General features: G+C 41.4%; 1 protein-coding gene across 1 annotated transcript in view; it reads right to left on the reverse strand.

Moving 5' to 3' along the window:
• DNAH7 (dynein axonemal heavy chain 7) overlaps nt 1-15,357 on the reverse strand; it is a 438,794-nt gene that overhangs the window by 141,091 nt on the left and 282,346 nt on the right. Inside the window, exon 45 of the mRNA XM_040357086.1 lies at nt 10,502-10,687. Within this exon, the coding sequence (XP_040213020.1) occupies nt 10,502-10,687 (186 nt within the window). The remainder of the gene's footprint in view (nt 1-10,501; nt 10,688-15,357) is intronic.

Genomic DNA, 15,357 nt, shown 5'->3' on the forward strand with positions numbered 1-15,357 from the left:
AAACGTTCAGAAAAGTGTCTGTAAAAACGTCAATGGACATGAAGCCTTAATACTGCACTGAGTCTGGCGCTCCTTGCTTTTCTCCATTGTATGTAAGCTGTGCTTCTGCTTTCATGGTAGCTGCCACCAGTGCCTCCCTACATAGACTTTGCCAACTGCCCCATACATTACATTGGACCCTTTTCATTTAGAGACTGTTCTTAATTTGTCCTTGCGCCATCTCACCCTTTCTCTATAGCTACACAATAGTTGTGGGTTTTTTTATTTTTAAGGAAAAAAGAGACAATAACATCAAATGCAAAAAAGCAGAATCGGGTCATTAGGCATTACAGTCGTTTTAACATTTTCGAAATTTTAATGGAAAAATATTTATAAAAAAGCTAGATGGATATCCAGATTTACCAAGCCAAAAAACTTTAAATATCTTCTTAGCTTTGTCTATGCATATTCGAGCTGCATCTAAAGTACCTTGTTATTGCTTTTAAAATGTATTTTAAACATGTTCAAATTGAAGAACCTGCAGTTATTTATTTCTGGGTCTAGAAATGTTTTTTGTCTTAAATAACAGTTTAGCGGTTAATACAACTTTGCAACTATTTCTTTTGAAATTTTCTCATGAAGGATATGAAAGATCAGAAATCTTGAAAAAGTCTTTCACCAATTTGCCCATTAAAGGCAAATCATTCAATGCACCCTCACTCATATGTTAACAAATTAACATGAGGTTCCAATTTTTTATCTTGACTGGTTACTTTAAAGGCTATCCTTTGTTGGCCTAGCAAGACATTTTTAAAAAACTTCCCTGGTCGCCCCACTGTTTTTTGTTTCTTTTTATATTTATGTGCACAGAGCTTTCTAGGTTTCGATTTGTTGTGCTAGGACTCCCAAACGAATTTCTAAAAAGCACATGCATCAAAATATATCTATTATACTGTATACAATGCAAGGACAATTGCTAACTAGATTGAATACTATTGTACAATCTCCCAGTCTCCCAGAATTGAATACTATTGAACAATCTCCCAGAATAAAAGTATTCTTTTTTTAAAATTTTCAGCCATTAGGGTATATTGTTTATGAAAATAATAAATTTACCTTATTACCCTTTCACCCTTATGCCCTATTGAGCCCTTTTAATTTATTAATGTAATGAAGTCAGGCTGCATATACATGAATATATACATGAATATACAGTTCTACTTTTTACTTTTTTCTTACTACCTAAGTGCTACTGCAAGAGTTAGAAAATGCAGCGCATAGGCGATTTGGACCATGTTCTTTCGCACAAGCTGTCCTGAGACCTGGCATGCCCCACTAAAGACTGCCCTAATTAACATCATTATAGTTTCCTGAGCAGACTTCTTTATTATGGAAGTGTTAAAAGTGTTTAGGGGGGTGTGCAAGGGAGCTTGTCTGCTTGTCTGCACTCCTGGTGCTGCCAGTAACGCTTGATGCAGCACTTAGGAGAAAAGTAAAAAAAATTACCTTATGAGACTGTATTTGTAGCCCGAAGGCAGTAAAAGCAAATTTAACAGTGCTTTAACCACTTAAAATCTAACTGCAGTTTAACTAAACATATGTATGCACTTGTTTGAGTAGCTTGAAAACTCCATTATGATGGTTTACTTATACTGAGAATAAGTCTTGTTTCCACCAACATTGCCTTGCCATTAGAAGGTGGTATTTAGAGGAAGGAGACTAGCATTGCATTAAGTACCTGCCTCCCGAGTATATTTAGAAGGATGTACTCAGAATCAGGAGGCTAAAGGCAGTAGTAAGACTTATGCCGCGTACACATGACCATTTTTAATGGTCTAGAAAAAACAACGTTTTTTTCAACCCGATTATTGTTAAGCCTGCCTTGCCTACACACGATCGTGAAAAAAAAAATGCTCTAGCAAAGCGCAGTGACGTACAACACGTACGACAGCACTATAAAGGGGAAGTTCCATTCTGATGGCGCCACCCTTGGGGCTGCTTTTGCTGATTTCGTGTTAGTTAAAGTTTGGTGAGAGACGATTCACACTTTTCAGTCTGTTACAGCATGATAATTGTGAATTACGAGCGCTAGTTTTACCAGAATGAGCGCTCCCGTCTCATAACTTGCTTCTGAGCATGCACATTATTTTCACGTCGTTAAAGCCTACACACGGCCATTTTTTACGACGTTAAAAACTACAACGTTAAAAACAACGCAAAAATTTAGAGCATTGTCTAAATTTTTAAAGCCCATTTTTAATGTCGCGAAAAATTCTCTGAAGCCCACACACAATCGTTTTTAATGACATTAAATAAAAAATGTAATTTTTCACATCAGGAAAAACGGTCGTGTGTACGCAATATACTGGCATTTTTCAGGGGTTGCTGAAATAAAAAAAAAATTATTAATTGTTCCTTGTTAGTACAAGGATACCATAATAATATAATTTGTTTGACTGCACAGCAGGAAATCTCAACATTAAAATTAACCTTTGAGTTTTAGACATCTTGCTTTACTTGTTGATGTTACATTGCATAGCATATGGGTAGAATCTGTTTGTGTAAATAGTTAGTAGATAATAGTAAGCCCAGTTTAGGCAGAAGGGATTTTGTGTAAAGACATTGGGGTTGATATACTAAAACCGGAGAGTACAAAATCTGGTGCAGCTCTGCATAGAAACCAACCAGCTTCAGGCTGGGTTCACACTTGTGTGGTGCGAATTCCAGCTCTGTTTTTTCTGTGAAGAGAAAAAACAGCTGTTCAGCGGTTCATCTCTGTTGTAGCTGTGGATTAGCTGACCTGGGAGAGGGGAGGGGGAGGGGGGAAGTGTAGTGAGCAGGGAGAGAATTTGTGTTCAGAACAGAACACATCTGTGAATCAGATGCGTTCCCATAGAAGATAATGTGCAGCCAATTCGCACCGCAATGCCTAGAAAACACACACGTTTTCTGTGCAATGCGCATTGCGAATTCCCCGCATATATGTGAACCAGCCTCATTAAAATGTATGTATTTAAAAAAGTCATGCGATTTGGATGCAGTGTAAGCTGCATCTAATTTGCATAGATGTGAACCCAGCCTTAAGGTTTTTTATGAACGCTTAACTGAACAAGCTGAAGCTAGAAGCTGATTGGGGCTACCATGCACAGCTGTACCAGATTTTGCACTCTCCAGTTTTAGTAAATCAACCCCCCTGTTTGTCCTGGTTTATAAATAAAAAATGCTGAATGGCACTGTCCACACAAATGCCATCCAGTTAATTTGTTGAGACCTTGATTTTTCTTAATACATTTAATTATATATAACCTAAAGGATACATTCACCTTTGGAAAAATGTTATATGTTCTAACTGTTCTTAGGTTGGAACATGACAGCGGGCTAGGGATCTTGTCCCCACACCCACTGTAACAATTTAAAAAGAACGGCCACATGGCCCCATCATTCATTCACAGAGATCTGTGAATGCATGAACTACAAGTACCGACATCATTTGCGGTTGACAGTTTGTAGTTCAATGATCTACCAGGGCGCTAGTGAGTGCCCAAAGTAGTTCAATGAGTCTTCATGTCATTGTGTAACTGCCTGCCCATACAAAGGGTCTGCAGGAGCCAGAGTTTGCACCCGTGATCTGCTGATCACGGGTGCAATGCTTTACAGGTTCCTAAAATTTTTTTATAATAAATGCAAATTTTTTTTACCTGCAAGGAATATATGTTCCTTGATCTCCTCTTTGACTAAAGAACCCAAAAGTCAGGGGGCGCAAGAGCACCGCCCCCTCTCTCCTGCACCCGTCAATCAACAATACATAGATTCACCCATGAAAAATGTTACAGTCGTTTTTCACCATAGTTTGTTTCAGGAGTCATGACATATTTGGTACCCGTTTACTTGTTGCAATCCCATCTTTTATATTTTAACAAAACGTTGAGTATTAGATTGTTTTAGTGTGTTTATTCTTAAAAATAAATATTTGGGGGCTTTAAAGTGATTGTAAAGCTTGATATTTTTTTAAACAACAAACATGTCATACCATTGCACAGAGTAGCTGGTTTTGCACAGAGTAGCCTGGATCCTCTTCTTCTCAGGTCCCCCGCCAGATCATTCAGGCTCCTCCACTTCACCGAGTGCCCCAATAGGAAGCTGCTTCCCATGGGGGCTTTTGTGCATGCTCACTCCAGATTGTCACACAGCCTGGCTCGGGCCCACCCCCCACTCTCTGGACAGGTTTTGACTGACAGCAGCAGAAACCAATGAAACTGCTGCTCTCAGCCAAGCCTGTCAAGCCCTGTACACACGAGAGGATATCCGTTGGAAACGGTCCGCCGGACCGTTTCCAGCGGACATTTCTGCTCCCGATTTTGATCTGATGGGCTGTACACACCATCAGATCAAAATCCAAGCGGAAAACATACGCGGTGACGTGCTGCGCCGTCGCCGCGACGATGACGCAGCGACGTGCGCGACCCTGGAAGGTAAATACTTCCATGCATGCGTCGAATCACTTTGACGCATGCGAGGGATGGGGATCGCTTGGACTTATCTGGTGAGTCTGTACAGACGACCGGATCAGTCCGACGGACAGGTTTCCAGCGGATAGATTTCTTAGCATGCTAAGAAATTTTTATCCGCTTAAAAACCTTCGGCTGGAGAAATGTCCACCGAAAAATGTCCGCTAGGCCGTACACACGACCGGATTTGTCTGCTGGAACTGATCCGCGGATAGATCCCAACGGACAGATCCGGTCGTGTGTACGAGGCCTCAGAGTCAGGAGAGGGGAGAAGAGCTGCTGCAGACATGCACAGTGCTGGACTGAGATTGGGTATTTGGGGGGCTGGGGGAGGCTGGGGGGAAAGCCACTATTAAAGTTTTTGTTTTTTTTACTTACTTTACTTTTTTTACTTTTTTTGTTTTTTTTACTTACTTTACTTTTTTTACTTTACTTTTTTTACATTAAGTTAAAAAAAACATACTTTTAACTTTGGAACCACTTTTAATAATTTTCTAGCAATAAATGCTGACTTAACATGTGTTAATTAAAAAAAAAAAAAACAGACATCATGTAGGGCTGGATCAGATCGGGATATTTTATCCAGTCCCCCATACACTTCTGCAGAAGCAGATCCCTTATAATAATCAGTTGGTTACTATTAGATGACTGTTGCAGTGATCTGTTGCTGCAAAGGGAGGCTTAGCAATTTAGAATTAAATATTCAAACTTAATGGTTCTCTAACCAAACTATTCCTGGAGACAACTGGACCATTTAGGTAACTGGGTAAGCTTTTTTGAATTTCCATCATATAATTCAGAGGATTTTCTCTCAAAGTTTTACTAATGCAACTCATGTCAGTGACTTCCAATAACAAGGTCTGGAGTTATAGCTGAAATGTAACAGTTGTCAAACTCTGACACAAAATTTCTTTTATACATTTCCCTGGATTGGATGTCTCCCCCTTGGGCTTTCCTCTCTTTTTCATTTTTGTTCAGTTAATGATTAGGATCAATCAAATCCTTTATTTCTTTGGAAAGCCCTATTTGAAAGATATCAAGAGTGCCTGGGGGATTAAATAAATATTTCTTAATTAATGTTTTTTTTGTTTCATATTCCTATAAATTTTCATTTGGTTCGAACAGCCTATCAATTTACATAAAGCCGTTTGGAATCATGATTAGACATAAGCTAATATTAAAACCAGGAAACCAACTGTATAAAAATAAGAGACTCCCAATACCTAAGAATATAAGTTTTAAATGTAGTAAAATAAAAAAACTGGTAGCGATACAGTAATTGAACCATTTCTAAAAGTAAAACAGTCTTCCATAAATCCACCTCTGGATTTAAGTGATATTAATCACTTGACAATTATTGTATCTCTGTCAGACTGGACTTCACCCAGATCCATATCTTTAGGGTTTGCAAACTATGAGAATATTCATAAAAAACTGCATTCTAGACAATCTTACAAGAAATCTGCCAATGGAGGCAACAATCTGCTTTTTCTAGAGAAATGCAAAAAAGAAACTTTACATCTATTAGTTGATAGTATTAGGTATTATAATTTGTCAATCAAATCCCATATCCAAATTTCAACTAGAAGGAAAGGTGTTGCAATCAGTTGTAGATTTAACCACTTGCCGCCCGCCATATAGCAAAATGATGGCGGCAAAGTGGTTTCAATATCCTGACCAGATGTCATATGACAGCCCTCAAAAATTCCACTCGCCTGCTCGCATTTTGCGAGTGGAGTTTAGTGCAGGGCGAGTGAGGTGCAGGGACTGAGCAGGCTGACCATTTCCTGGCTGAAGCCATCAGCCAGGAAACTGTCAGTGGGAGGAAACAGAGCGGCATGGCTGGACTTCCGTGGCGCCGATTTGAGCTGAAGCTGCAGCGGTCTCCTCTTATCACACACACAGCGGGTATCCCCTGGGATGGACGAGAAGAGAGGAGGGGCCGCGTGCTGTGAGAGGTATTCAGCACATCGGGTGAGGCGCTGTTTCGAGTCTGGAGGCAGTATGAGGGGGGCGGCGGTCCACCCCGGGGTGCCACACACTGCAGGGGGGGGGGTGTCAGGCCGGCATGGGCACACACTGCGGGAGACAGTGGGAGAGACTTTATTTCCATTTTCGGGCGCGTAGGCACCATAGTCAAGCCACGCGCTGCATGAAATAAATAATTCCGGTCGCGGCCTCCCACTGCCTACTATGCCTGGCGGAGTGATTCATTCGTACATCGTTCTCCCTCAGTAAAGGCTGTGAACTGAGGGAGGGACTAATAAGAGATGACTGAGATCGCTCGGCAGGGCTCCTCCAAGTAACGGATGGCGGTGCACAGACAAGCAGCACACAGTGACACTGTCAGCAAGGTACAGCTCCCGGACTTTCCAACTGTATGCTTATGATCATTATCATTATGATGATCACAGCACAGCACATACTTTACTGGGTCAGTGTCACATGGCTGTTAGGTACTGACTTTGTTAACTTTATGGCTGTACTGTGTGTTACAGACTGTAACACTGTACAGCCATACAAGTCAGCAGCCAACAGCCATGTGACATTGACCCAGTAAAGTATGTGCTGTGAACATCATAATGATAATGATCATAAGCATGAGATGCTAGTTTACACATGTTTGTTTCCAGTTTTTTTGGGGGGAGGGCAGTGATAATTTGCAGCTGAGCCCCGCCCAACCACTCCTTCCCTTAAATAGCCTTTCAACCAAACTTTCTAATAGGAGGGGAGGTGACTGTGCAGAATGCAGGGGGTCCAAAGCTGGGGGGGGCTGTAACATGCAGGGGGGGAGGTGACTGTGCAGCATGCAGGGGGGGAGCAACAGGTGACTGTGCAACATGCAGGGGGTCCAATGCTGGGGGAGTAACTGTGTAACATGCACGGGGGGGGAGAGGTGACTGTGTAGCATGCAGAGGGGGGGAGGTGACTGTGTAGCATGCAGGGGGGGAGGTGACTGTGTAGCATGCAGAGGGGGAGAGGTGAATGTGTAGCATGCAGGGGGTCCAAAGCTGAGGGGGGAGGTGACTGTGCATTTAATGGTACACAGTGAGGCTGCACTTGATGGGGCACGGTGATGCTGCACTTGATGGGGCACTGTGAGGCTGATTTTAATGGGGGCACAGTGAGGCTGATTTTAGTGGGGGACTGTGAGGCTGCATTCATGGGCACCGTAAAGCTGTATTTGATGGGCACAGTGAGGCTGCACTGATGGGTACTGATATGTTTTATGTTAATATTGTTAACGTTGTTGTTAATAATATTTATTTTTGGAACTTAATTCTGCTTAAAACATTTAACAGTGTAATTTCATGAGATAATTTACAAGGGCGTGTTTAGGGGCCGACTTAGGGGTGGGGCAGGGGAGGGGTTAGGTGGTTCAACTAGTGGTGAGTAACTTGAAAGGCCTGGCTAGTGGCTCAGGACTTGAAATTTTGAGCTCTGTCATATGACGTCTTCAGGATATTGAGCCGCTGCGCGCCCCCGGGGGCGCACATTGCGGCGATCGTTGTTGCGGGGTGTCAGTCTGACACCCCGCAACACCGATCTAGGTAAAGAGTCTCTGATGGACACTCTTTACCACGTGATCAGCCGTGTCCAATCACGGCTGATCACGATGTAAACAAGAGCCGGTGATCGGCTTTTCCTCACTTGCGTCTGTCAGGCGCGAGTAGAGGAGAGCCGATCGGCTGCTCCTCTGACAGGAGGTTTGTGCTGATCAATTATCAGCGCAGAACCCCCGAGGATGCCCACACTGGACCACCAGGGATGCCACCAGACCACCAGGGATGCCCACCACCAGGTATGCCACCCTAGACCACCAGGGATGCCAAACAGTGCCCCTAATGGATGCCAATCAGTGCCCACAATGGATGCCAATCAGTGCCCACAATGGGCATCACTGACTGGCAGGCATTGTTTGTCACTGATTGGCATCCATCAGTAAAATACATTAAAGTACATCAGTGCCACCTATCAGTGCCCATCCATGCCGCCTATCAGTGCCCATCCATGCCGCCTATCAGTGCCCATCCATGCCACCTATCCGTGCCCATCCATGCCATTTATCTGTGCCCATCCGTGCTGCCTATCCGTGCCCATCTGTGCCGCCTTTCAGTGCCCATCCGTGCCCATCATCGGTGCCCATCCGTGCCACCTCATCAGTGCCACCACATTGGTGCCCCTCAGTGCCGCCTTATCAGTGCCCATCAGTGAAGGAGAAAACTTACTTATTTGCAAAGTTTTGTAACTGAAACTAGTTAAAGCAGAGGTTCACCCTTTAAAACATTTTTTGACATCACACAAAGTCGCGCCATCCTACCGACACAATGCCGGTGTTTTTTTTTTGTTTGTCAACACATACCTCTTAATCCCGATTTTCACCTCACAGCGATCCCGCGGGAGTGGGCGTTCCCAAGCACTGCCTGTGATTGACAGGCTTCCGAACGGCGCATACTGCGCGTCACAGGTTGCCGGAAAAACCCGAACGTCGGTGCGGCTCTATACGGCGCCTGCGCACCGACGTTCGGGTTCTGTCGGCAACCTGTGACGCGCAGTATGCGCCGTTCGGAAGCCTGTCAATCACAGGCAGTGCTTGGGAACGCCCACTCCCGCGGGATCGCCGTGAGGTGAAAATCGGGATTAAGAGTTATGTGCTGACAAAAAAAACACCGGCATTGTGTTGGTAGGATGGCGCGACTTTGTGTGATGTCAAAAAATGTTTTAAAGGGTGAACCTCCACTTTAACCGATTAGTTAATATCTGCTAGAAAAAAAATCCTGGGAAGTCCAATCATCTTTGAGATCAATTTGGTTACGCAGCAATTTTGCTTTTAGATTTTATGCTAAGACTGTATGTACTGAGATCAATGGGTCTCAAGTAGCATAACACAATGAAGGTTTACCTAATACATTTATTGTTTTGTACATATTTGCTTTATAATTTGTTCTTTTTGCTAAATTTGATTACTGACAATTTTAAATGCTTAAAAATATTGTTATTCTTAGAAGTTGTGCGTTTGTACACACTTATCAAGAGGAGTGCTTTAGACCCCAAGTATTTTAATTGAGGGGGTGGGTAGGTGAGTATGCCTGTGACTTGTGGAAGCATACTTTGATGCGTTAAACAGTTAATAGTATTGGGACTACTCTGATCTAAGACAGCTATATGATTTTTCTATACCTTAACCAGTAAAATTTGTTGAACCAGTATGGCGAGTGCACTATTGTGATGTGCATGTATGGTTTATGTGTCGCCTTTAAGATGACCCATGACAGGTCACTGAACCCTACAAATATACAATAAAACAAATGATAACTGATACCAGTGTATCCTTGGATCTCTGCTATTGAGATACTTAAAAGAGGGAGGAGAATAAAAAAAGAGAAAAGACAAAAAAGAAACAATGCTTTAGAATTCATATACCGGTACATAAACCCTTCAAAAATGTCACCTTCAGCATGGATTGGCATTAGAAATGTGGTGACAATTGGGAGATACCTGTTAGATGAAAGTTAAAGCTTCCTAAAATACATACAGAAACTCCCAGCCCATCTGTTTATTTTTAAATAAATATTTGAAATGCAGTACACTCATTTACTGAAATTCTAAAACACTGGGACCCCATTTTAACATTCTCAAATCACATTATTAGTTTGCAAACATTTACTGTATGTGAAAAGCCAAGCACTGTGTATTAATGAATCAACAATAAAGATACAAATTTGGTGTCAACTTAGTGTTCTTGCTTTTTCACTGTGACTACTGTAAGGTTTGTTTTGAAAGATTAGATGTCATTTATATTGCTTGTGTGACATTCTGCACAATACAGAAACATAGATTGCAGCAGAACATAATAAGAATGGTAGTAGTAAACTGACAATAGCTAAATATTTGTTATCTGGTCTTAACAATGGATCCTTGAAGGGGAGTAAGAAATATCTAATAATATATTGTAAAATATCTCACAATTTTCGGTTTGCATACTTCAAAATACATTTTTCCAATAAAATTACCTGTCGGTAACTAGAAGTGAAAGCGCCTTGGTAAGCTACAATTCCAGAAGAAATTAGGATATCGCCTGTAAGGTTAATATAAATTTTTCCAAGCTCTATTGCAGTTTGACTCCATCTTGTTTTTTCACCACCTAAACCTCCAATCAATTGTTCTGCACGATCAAGCTTTTTGCTGCACAAGTCAACCTAAGAAGAGAGTTGCTTAATTAATATGGATGTTAGAAAAAACAAGGCACACAGAGAAATAAAGCATCTTGTTTTTAAAAGCGATGGGTAGGGTTACAACATCTGGACCAATGGGAAGATTTTCCTTATTTCACGCGTGGACATGGGATAGGACGGGAAGTTAAGTCTCCCAAATGGGCCATAAACAACAAAATAAACCTGACAGTGCTACTTATTCAAAACCTAAAAAGAACAGTCCAAGCATGATGCATGAAGGAAAAAGTATCACCTTCCAACAAACATATTGCCAACAAAGTATTTTCATTTTCAAGCTAACGAAGTGTCAGAAATCCATGCCATGGATTGGATTCACTAAAGAGAATGTTTACTGTGCAAAGGGAATTTTCTTTACAATATTGATAATGGTGAGCTTTTTTTTAATAGTTTTTAAACTATAAGATTTCAAATAGGATATAAACAAAGCAGATAAAAAAATAAAAATAAATTGAAGAAAGGAAACACATAATAAATGGCCACAGGACAAAAGCACTTACAGCCAATAATATCACGTTATATGAATAAAACAAATAAAACCTATGTAGTAAGTAAAGGCAGTGGTGCCATCTGGTGAGAATTTTGAAACGCCATTCTTGACCTATAGTCAGGGCTCAAGTCCCTGCACTTTTTTCAAAGCAGGAACGCAGTTCCCTTTGCAGGACTAGAGCAGCCAAGAGCAGCCGAGCTGCCCGAGCCAATCCTTCACTAAGCGGCGATGCCCAGCTCGAGTCACTTTCAGGGGCAGGCGAACCTTAGTAATCCTTTATGTTACTGTCCGATTCTTGTATATATATTCATTAGGTAGTGTGTGGGTATTTTCCGTCACTTCCTCGATGCCACAATGTCTCCTGGGAGCTTTTGTCATTGTTCCCAGGAGACATTGCGGAGGTCTGCCGCAAGTTATCGCGGGATTTAGAAAGAACTTAAAGTTCTTTCTAAATCCCGCGATAACTCGCGGCAGACCTCCGCAATGTCTCCTGGGAACAATAACAAAAGCTCTCAGGAGAGCACACTACCCGCACACTACCCGATGAATTCATATACAGGAAGCGGCCAGTAACATAAAGGATTACTAAGGTGCAGTGGATCGAAAAAACAACAACATGCGGTTTAGTAATTATGCATAAGAGCGTATCTTTTTTTTTTTTGGTGGGGGAGTGGATCTTGGATGGGAGTTCCCACACTTTTTTCCCCAGGACTTGACCCCTGGCTATAGTGGCTATAGAAAATGTGTGTGTTACGGAAATGGATAGAAGAAGGTCATATAGGATTGATAATTGTATAGATATGGTTCAAAATGTATAGATTCACCCGAGGAAAAGGCACCTAATCCCAAATAGGTAGATAAAGTTTTTTTCAATTAAGAAAAGAGAGGGGATTCCACAGAATGACTGCAAAAGATCTATATAGAGATCAGAGGCAGTGTGGCAAAGCCATATAGCACAGTATGATTGGTGTATATAAAGCCAGAAGAAAATCAGCTACTGTACTTAGTCCTGCAAGGAACTGCACAGCACATATCATGAGAGTACTCACTGGACTTGTAACCCAACGGAGCCCTGAAAGTCCTTGCAGGACTAAGTAGCTGATTTTCTTCTGGCTTTATATACACCAATCATACTGTGCTATATGGCTTTGCCACACTGCCTCTGATCTCTATATAGATCTTTTGCAGTCATTCTGTGGAATCCACATGGTTCCTCTATTGAACTAGCACTGCAGCCTAATTACTCACTGATGTCTCTGGTTAATTAACTCTCCAAATCGCTATTTATGAATACGCGCATGACCAGTTCAATCTTGGCGGGACCTTGTGTCTGTCACCAACTGTGGGCAACTCGTGGTTGTTTATTCTGATTGGATATCGCTCCCTCCCCTGAAGAAGCGGAAGTCCACGAAACATGTAGGGTCTATGCGATTTCCTTTTCCAGTTGCATCTGTATTTCCAACTGATTGATGCTCTCTACTATCCACTGAATCAAATCAACAACTGGTTGTCCACTTTTCCCTTTTTAAACTAATCAATTGTATATTTTGTATACTCTGTATTTATGAATAAAGCATTTTTGTAAATTTTGTAAACAAAGAAATTGTGCTTTCTCATCACTATCATTTTGCTACTAAAACGCACCGCAAACTATCCCCTCTCTTTTCTTAATTGAAAAAAACTTTATATAGGATTGATGCTGAATGTGATGGACCTTCTGATTGCAGATTCAAAGGGAACAAAAGGTTGGTGTAAGTTTCCCTGTCGTCACAGTGTGAAATAGATTTGTGTTTGATCAGGGCAGGGGAAACATCAAATACCGTGTTTCCCCCGAAAATAAGACCGGGTATATTAATTTTAGTCTCAAAAAACACACTAAAGCTTATTTTCGGGGTAGGGCGTATTTATTTACGGTATGTATATTAATGAAGATTTATTCAAATACAGTCATCTCCATTTCCCTTTAACCAGTTCCCGACCCCCGCATGTACATATACGTCCACAATATGGCACGTACAGGCACATGGGCGTACACGTACGTCCTCGCCTATTAGCGGGTGGGGGGTCCGATCGGGACCCCCCCCCCCGCTACATGCGGAGGTCGGGTCCGCTCGGGGAGCGATCCGGGACCACGGCGCGGCTATTTGTTTATAGCCGCTCCGTCGCGATCGCTCCCCGGAGCTGAAGAACGGGGAGAGCCGTGTGTAAACACGGCTTCCCCGTCCTTCACTATGGCGGCGCATCGATCGCGTCATTCCCTTTATAGGGAAGACACGATCGATGACGTCATTCCTACAGCCACACCCCCAAACAGTTGTAAACACATACTAGGTGCACCCTAACTCCTACAGCGCCACCTGTGGTTAACTCCCAAACTGCAACTGTCATTTTCACAATAAAGAATGCAATTTAAATGCATTTTTTGCTGTGAAAATGACAATGGTCCCAAAAATGTGTCAAAATTGTCCGAAGTGTCCGCCATAATGTCGCAGTCACGAAAAAAATTGCTGATCGCCGCCATTAGTAGTAAAAAAAAAAAAATTAATAAAAATGCAATAAAACTATCCCCTATTTTGTAAACACTATAAATTTTGCGCAAACCAATCGATAAACGCTTATTGCGATTTTTTTTACTAAAAATAGGTAGAAGAATACGTATCGGCCTAAACTGAGGAAAAAAAATGTTTTTATATATGTTTTTGGGGGATATTTATTACAGCAAAAAGTAAAAAATATTGCATTTTTTTCAAAATTGTCGCTCTATTTTTGTTTATAGCGCAAAAACTAAAAACCGCAGATGTGATCAAATACCACCAAAAGAAAGCTCTATTTGTGGGGAAAAAAGGACGCCAATTTTGTTTGGGAGCCACGTCGCACGACCGCGCAATTGTCTGTTAAAGCGACGCAGTCCCGAAATGTAAAAACACCTTGGGTCTTTAGGCTGCATATTGGTCCGGGGCTTAAGTGGTTAAACCATTGGTCCTAATTGCTTAAATAAAATCATGCTCCTTTAAAGCATTATAAACAACAATAAAATAAAATTATAACAGCCACCATTTTATTTTCGAGGGCCTCTGGTTTCATAAAATAAATAATGCTTGGGGGTTATAAGTAATTTTCTAGCATCAAATGCTGATTGTTCTAATGTTCTATTACAGCAAAATAGAGAAATCCTGAGTTGAAAATTCTACAAGCAACATTGTCTAAAATGTAATAAACTTAACTATGTAGTGTTCTTTCTTTTTCCGTAGATCATAAAGGACTCATTCTTATCTAAGACCGTGTATTTCTTTGTAGGTCGAACTTCTGAATACAATTTATGTCTATGCGATATCTAATTCTCATTTATATTGCTTGCAGAAATAGTATTACAGTTATTGAGCAATCTGTCTTTTACTGGCTGAAATTTCATTTTTGGAATCACTTCAATAAAAATTGAGTATGAAACATTTATACTTCTCATGAGTGAATATTTTAACATACTGCTGTAATAAAACTTAGAAAGTTCTGATTGCATTTTTATTTTTCCAACACATATCATAATCATCTTTTTAAAGCTGAAAACCAGACAGAATAAAAAAACAGAATAAAAAAACAAAAACAAAAAAAAAACAGTCAAATACAGGACAATGAACATGCTAACAAGAGGAGAGAGGTGACCTCATGAATCTCTGCTCCTTCACTGTCCAATCACAGGCTGGGACTGGCGGAGACCCATCTGTAGTTCTAACTTCAGTACAGAAAATCAAGTCACCAACTAGGCTCTGCTATAGGGCAGTGGTTTGCAAATCTTGGAAATGGATAAAGAGAATACAAAGCCTGTGGCTGGTAGAACAGCTCCTAAATATGTATTTCAACTGTGTATTTAGTTGTTTGCCTGAAATTAAGCTTTAAATCAGCTCATAATTTACTCACTCCAAGGCAGGAGCATTGGGGGCTGGAGCCCCAAATGGTTCCCCAAAAAGCCCTGGGTCTCGTATTTCTCATGTAGAATTATTAGCCCCCAGTGTAAACATTCAGTGATTGGTGGGCAAGCCGGGGGCGTGCAGCCGCAGTGAGAGTGGAGCTGTCAAATCTAAGCACTGATGTCGGGGATAGGCGGGGCTAATATTCGGCCCCACCCATCCCCGACATCAGTTCTTAGATT

Source organism: Rana temporaria, chromosome 6, assembly GCF_905171775.1.
Source record: "Rana temporaria chromosome 6, aRanTem1.1, whole genome shotgun sequence".
NCBI lineage: Eukaryota > Metazoa > Chordata > Amphibia > Anura > Ranidae > Rana > Rana temporaria.